This window comes from Lontra canadensis, unplaced genomic scaffold, assembly GCF_010015895.1.
Source record: "Lontra canadensis isolate GAN:19392208 unplaced genomic scaffold, GSC_riverotter_1.0 scaffold164, whole genome shotgun sequence".
Classification (NCBI taxonomy): domain Eukaryota; kingdom Metazoa; phylum Chordata; class Mammalia; order Carnivora; family Mustelidae; genus Lontra; species Lontra canadensis.
Window position 1 is genome coordinate 1041179 of NW_022631158.1, and position 6982 is coordinate 1048160.

Below are 6982 nucleotides of genomic sequence, written 5' to 3' on the forward strand. Positions count from 1 at the left end.
TTTCTTTATCCATGAATGGGAATATTCTACACCTTTTTTCTAGGGGACAGAATCTGTAAGGGGTGGAGGAGAAGGATTTTAAGCAGTTTGGGCAGGAATCTGTCCCTCAGGTATCTACAGCTCCCATCCACCTTCTGAGTCTCCTCTGTTCCTGCCTTCTCTATCAGACAGATACTTGGAAGTAAGAGAAGGACAACTCTGAAAGGCAAATTCTCTTTCAACCATTCTTAGTCTCGACTGAGGACCTGCAAGTTCATCACCAAGTCTGCTGAGCAAAGTCTCTGGAGCCAAGACTGCCTCGACTTTGTGATGAGAGGGAGTCAGAGCAGTGGCAGGAACAGAAGTATATACGGCATTTGTTTTCTGCTTCCTTCTCCAGATTTGGCATGGGACAGTTCGGAGACTGGACATGAGCAATATTTTGTCATCGTCCTACACACTGCTGTTTCTCATCACACACTTTGTGGACCATTAATGTGTTTACAAGCAGAGAGTTTCATATGAAGCATTTATTTACCCTTATTATTAAGATGCATGTGTTTCACTGGAAGCATCAGCTTTGAGGCCTTTCAAGCACATGATAAAAGCAGGCATGCAAAGGGAAGGAATATTCTGCCCACAGATCATGAGCAAGTAAGCTCAGCATGTCAGATAGTCGTAAAATAAGGGGAGAATACAATTGAAAAACACACTTGAAAATTGTATTACATAAAATAATTTACTTCTCATTCGGAATGACCTTCCGGACCTCTTTGTAAGACAGCAGCTCATGAGCACAGGTACAATCTGAAAGTCATGACAGTTATAATAGGGCAAGATCAATAGAGTTACAAGTTTGGATCCTGGAGTCAACTAGAGACAAAACTGTAGAACCAGGTATAATAAAAAGGACGTTGAGGAAGAACTCTGGGAATATGGAGTAAGACTGCCAGAAAGACAAGAAGGGCACAACAGAGAAAACCTACATCCTTAATACAGTGATATTTGTATAGATACACTCTGGTGTTTTCATTCTGCAACCCAGTCTGTTGTCTTAAAAGCCACAAGGTGCTCACGCATGTAATTTATGCTGAAGAAATCGGTGCAATTGGCATGCGTGAGTGTGTGTGTGTGTGTGTGTGTGTGTGCACTTCAAAGGCTGTAGTTTTAGAAGAATGAGAAGAAAATTACTTCCTGGCCATTCATTAATAATTCAGGTGATATCCTGCACCTCCATTTATAAAACAATACAATAATAAAAACACTGTAGAAAACAACATCATAAATAACATAAATGAGAAATTTTCAAGTATTTCACGTGCCTTGAAAAGTTCCAAACAGTAGTTCTAACAATTGGTATCTTATTTTTCTGTTCTCTTTTTTTTTTTTTTTCCTTCTTTCCTCTCTCATTTAGTCTCAGAGCCTGGAAAGAGATATGTGCAGCCCCGATGTCTGATGTGGAATGAACAAGCTCCTACTTTCAAAAGAGAAACTTGTGAGGGCTTTTTAGTTTGTAAAAACATGTTTGTCCTTTATAAAATACAATCCTTCCCACCCTGCTGGTTCGTAAGGGGAGGTATATAGCCTGGAGCCGTTATAGGGAAACAACCAACCAAACCTGTAGTGAGGTAAGGAGCCTCAACTGATGGCTGAAGTCCTCAGGAAAAAACAAAATGAGGAGAGCACCTTGATCACAAGAAGAGAAAAGAGGAGAGGATAAGACTATTAACTTTGAAGTTCCATGCCCTCACTCAGCCAGCATCTTACAACAGGTAGAGCTGGCGAGGCCCTACCTCCCTGTCTTCATTCAGCTCAAGCATCTTCTCTCCTGACTCCCGCACCAGCCCGGCTGCTGATAACCACATACCAAGCACTCGGGCAGAGAAGGGGAGGCCAGCAGCTTCAGGACTGAAAAGTGCCAACAGTAATAACCAGCTCAAGACAGAACTGTGTCAGCCAGGCATAAGAGTCTTTATGATATTGGCTCCTTAGAATACTGTTCAATGTGGAGGCTGTCGGTGGTTGAACTATGCATGGAGTCCCTCAAATGCATCTCCAACAAGACCTGTGGAGTTTACAGAATCAACTTTCCATAGATTAGCATTTTTCTCTTGGCCTGCATGGCAACTGGTTCTATTTGCCTGTTTGATTGCAGGATGAAAGACCAGGGATCAGTACATGCATGTAGGTATGTACACACACTCCAGTGATGAGCACCTAGGGTCTTTCCTATCTATTCTTGCAGAAATATATATGTATATATACATATAGACACATATACATAGAATGTGTACCTATGTGTGTGTGTAAATATATGTATACATGTATACATATATTTACACACACACATAGGTACACATAATTGATCAACCATATCTTAACATCTAGAGTTTAGAGAAAGTGCCAACAGAATACATGTGCTTGTGGATGTCACATGAAATGTACCAACCAACCAACCTGAGGTCAAACCATTGGAAGAAGAGAACTGCAACAGTCTTTGGAAAGCCACCCCTCCAAAACCATTCTTTGGATACTTGCTCACGTGGCACCCTATAGGAATTCTGGGAAAGCTGGACTGGAAGGAGGTCCTGCCCTGATGGAAACCAAACACCAAAACTCGATCTACTTCTTACACAGGAGAGACTCATACATGGCAGGCAGCATGAACACTAAGCTACAATGTGGATAAAGCCCTGGAGCTTAATACAGATCAATATTTGGCCTCAGGTTTTCCAGGCATAGAGTCTTAGCATCTCAGGCCTCCAGCACCCTGTGAGAATCAGGCGCACTGGGGGACCAGGGAAGGACAGTCTGCAGAACTCTTGGCTCCTTTCTGCTTCTCTGACCCAGCGCTGGAAGAGTTGGCCAGATCAAGATAGAATCGAGACTTGAGAAAGCGGCGGTATGAATCCTTTTCCATCAGGTTGAAAATCCTCTTCTGGGCCTCATCAAAGCAGGTTATCGTGGGCTCTAGCATGTTCCGGCTTGTCTCCTCCCTGGTGCAGGAATCCAGGTTTACCTGCAGGGCAAAGGCCAAGATGTATTAGACACATTGCTCCACTGAGGATGGGAGGCCGCTTGCTTTGTGGTGAGTAATCTGTGTGCACCCTCCATACCCCAGAAATGAAAAGAAGAACAGTTAGCTCAAACCTGGTTCATGCGAGAGAGTGTAAAAAGCTATTCTGCTTCTAGGTGGGCAGGGCAATATATTTGTTCTTTCTCACAAATGGGAAGATTTATCAAATAACTCATTAAGGGAGATCATCTAAGTCATTTGGATGAAAGTTTCTTAACTGATTGATTTGGGATTATGGAGATTATGATGACCTCCTCCATTGTCAGATTTTTTCCTTTAACTCAGGTGATCTAAAGATCCACACCACTGAAGACCACTTGCAGGAAATTTCACTAAGATCCAGAGAGCTCTCTGCCATGAAGACCTACCTCCTTGGTTGCCTGGACTGAGATGAATTCATTATAGATCTTTTTGGCCTTGGGACTTAGTTTAGAGGGTGATTTGATTTTCTTGTACTCTTCGCAGCTAATCCAGAAATCGATGTTCTCCTCACTGTATTCAGACTTCAGGAAAGCTTTGAAAGCTGCCAGCCCACCTGTGATGGAAGAGAAAGATCCACCATAATCATCACACCAGCAGGCCTCTTGGGACAGTGTATTTCAGAGAAAGCCAAGGTGCTTGAGAGAATAAAGCATGGGGTCAAACAACTCCTTTCTCCCCACTTTCTGGGAGCCACTTGGGGTCAGGTGACTGTAATCTGTTTGACATCTATTGGATCCCAGTCCTAACTAGTGCTTCTTGCTCAAGGTTTGAAGTCTCAGTGTTTCTGAAACACCCATGCAGCCACCAATTGCCAAAGTAAGTTTGAGAAAGAGAAACTAAAGCTGATTCCATAAGAAGTCTCTATATTTGGAACTTTTTCCCTCTACCTTTTTCCCATGTGGTGAGAGAGATGGTTTTCCACATGGTTTCTGTATGAACATCCATTGTCTATCACAAAGCTCGAGGGCATGGTAAAGAACAGACTGGTTCTCCTGAGTTTGGAAGTCAGAAGAAACCCATTGTGTCTGCATTTCCTATTAGATCAAATATAGTATGAGATAATTTATCTATCTAGGAGCTTTTGTCCTCATCCTAGTGGGGAAGAAAGCCGTCAGACTTACATTCATGGCTGATCAGGTTTTCCAGTGATTCAGCCCATTTTTTTACTTCCTCTTGGCTCACCCTAGAGACATTATAGAGAGAAAGAACAACTTGAATGCCATGATACAAACTCAGGGCAAGAAATTTTTTTTTTTAAGAATGTTTTTTTGTTTGTTTGTTTGTTTTGTTTTGTTTTAAAGATTTTATTTATTTTATTTGACAGACAGAGATCACAAGTAGGCAGAGAGGCAGGCAGAGATAGAGGAGGAAGCAGGCTCCCTGCCGAGCAGAGAGTCTGATGCGGGGCTTGATTCCAGGACCCTGGGATCATGACCTGAGCCGAAGGCAGAGGCTTTAACCCACTGAGCCACCCAGGTGCCCCTCAGGGCAAGAAATTTAAGTCCTGAAAACATGCAGATATTTTCTGTCCCATCCCCATGATGAGACCTGTTGTTGATTAAGGCAGTCTTTCCATTAATGCATGGACATTTCACATCAAAGTACTGTCTTCATGAAAATGGATGCCACCTTGATCCAAATCTAGTTTAACTAAGAACACAACTTCCTTTTCTCCTCATAGAACATCCTGACATTAAATAGTTAATACTCATTGGGTCTCCACAGAGGCCTTTTCTCTTACCTCTGACAAACTACCACTTTGTCCTTCTTGCTGTGGGAAGAATTATGTTCGCAGGAATCAGACTTCTGCAGCAGGAAACCTAGACGATGCTTCATATCTTTTGCACTGCACAGAAGAAGAAAAAGAATAATGCTAATTAGCTCTTTTAAAAGATACCTTAGTGGCAGAGCTCAAAGAGTCCACTACTAGTAAAGGAGTAGGGGCAGTTTATTCAGGAAATGGGAGCTGAAGTCAGCGTGAACTGTCAGGAAAAGGAGATCCTACTGGTGTGTCTGCCTCTGACTCACTAGGAAACAACAGCCCAGCCTGCTCTGTCTGCAACAGAATTCAGACCCTCAGTCGGCTGCAGGAGCCTCTTCTGTAAACCTGTCATTTTGACCGATGGAACACTTTGGTGTTTTTAACAGAAACACAGTGAAAATGGGACTGCTCTTTGAGTAATTTATGGGAAGGGGAGAGCAAGCAGTGAACTGCAGAACAAGCTGCCTTCCTGCCGCACGCCGCCTTCTGGACAGTGGTTCCCGTTTCCACCGGCCTCCTTGCCAGCAGAGGGACCTACAGAAGCACCATCACCTGGGAAAGGACTGTTCGGTCCCAGCCTCACCTGAGGTGGTGCCAAGAGATTCACGTTATGGGATATTCATGGAGAGAGAGAAGTGGAGGGGGTGGCAAATGCCAATGTTCTGGCCAACATCTGAGCAACTTCAAGCTTGCTTCTAGAGAAATCTCTTGCTCCTGCTGCTGCTGCTGCTCCTACTGCTTTCCTGTTTAATATCTACACATTAAGAGCATTTACACTATAAAGGGCATCCAAACCTTAAAAACAACAGAGAAGCAGGCAAGAATCACCACTGCAGCTAGTGACTTTACTTAAAGCAGAGCTTCCAGCTTATTGCACTGCTTAACAGGTAGCTGGGGGGCAGGGGGCACATGACTTCCTCAGAAAGAAGGACCTTTTAATAAGTTTTTAAGCTCAACTTTCTCTTTGTTAACTACTCTTTTGTATCTCTTTTATTATAAAAGCCAAGAAATAGTTTTAAAAGAGCAATGTCACTTTAGAAGAAATGAATGACTAGACATTCCTCCTGAGAAAGAGAAAAATAAAGTCACAAGGATAAAAAGACATTTTAGGATGGCTCCTGTTATATCGGTGGCCTATCAATGCGCCTTTCTCCAGCAAGCTTGAATTCCATTATGTTCTTGGACTGCCCCTAATATGAATGGTATTTTCTCTTCCTCACAAGACTGATTCCCTCCCCCCACCCTGTTTCTCCAACTGGTCAGGGGATGCAAAACCCTCCTTAATGAGAGCAAGATATAATCATGAAGGCTCGAGTGATTCTAAGATACATATATATCATGATTCTGTCAAAATAGAACTCACTTCACATTTCCATGTGCCAGGTCAGGCCGAGATCTGAGTTATTGACCAATGCAAGTCATTGCATAAAGAGCTGGAAGTATGCTTAGCAAGGATGTTACATTTGTCCTAATAACGCAATGCAACCATAAAATAAAAACCAGCATGACTTCAGAGGTGAGTCAGGAAGCTAGATTTGATGTGCACTTGGCCATGTACTGCCTATGTGACCTTGAGCAGTTCATGCCCTTCTGCAGTGATGTTAGCGTGTTGAAGTGTTGGAGTAGTTGATTGGAAGTTGACCATTGAGGAGATGGAAGAGCCATTGACCTTGCTGCTATACAGGTTACCTCCCCAGCTCAGCTTCTCAGCTCCTTGGACAGACTAGTGCAACCTTTCATCTGTCTCCCTAAATACTTACCAGGGCATAACTCTGTCCTGACACTCCTGTATTTTGTGTGGTTGATTTTACATAGGAGTTAACTGAAGCTTGGAGTAATTTGCTCCCTTCATCTCAGGATAGTAATGGTAGCAGTCAGTGGAACTTACTCCATACATATTCCCAGCCAGACCCTCCTGCTTCATTTTAAAGTAGCCAAGAAAGCACATTTAATAAAGAATATTGTTTCACACTCCTGAATGACATAATATTTGAAAGGTATACTTCTAAGAAGTGCACAGGAGACTTGCTTTCTGGGATATTTCTACAGTGAGATTTAAGGTAATTTTTATTTGCAGGGAAGCAAGGAGGTAGTACACATACAGACTGACTTTCTGCCTTTAACTGTAAGAATAAATAATATCATATGCACTAGTTTTGTATTTTTCTTCAGCTGGCTAATAT

At 42.7% G+C, this 6982-nt stretch overlaps 1 protein-coding gene across 2 annotated transcripts in view; it reads right to left on the reverse strand.

The window, feature by feature from the left end:
• Positions 1 to 492: 492 nt before the first annotated feature.
• RGS4 (regulator of G protein signaling 4) overlaps positions 493 to 6982 on the reverse strand; it is a 7561-nt gene continuing 1071 nt past the window's right edge. The window contains exons 2-5 of one of the 2 annotated variants that reach the window (XM_032845473.1): positions 4779 to 4883; positions 4159 to 4220; positions 3424 to 3590; positions 493 to 2998 (exon numbers count right to left, since the gene is read on the reverse strand). In XM_032845473.1, the coding sequence (XP_032701364.1) occupies positions 2759 to 2998; positions 3424 to 3590; positions 4159 to 4220; positions 4779 to 4883 (574 nt within the window). In that variant the 3' untranslated portion in view covers positions 493 to 2758. The remainder of the gene's footprint in view (positions 2999 to 3423; positions 3591 to 4158; positions 4221 to 4778; positions 4884 to 6982) is intronic. The other variant, XM_032845474.1, reaches the window with a different exon arrangement.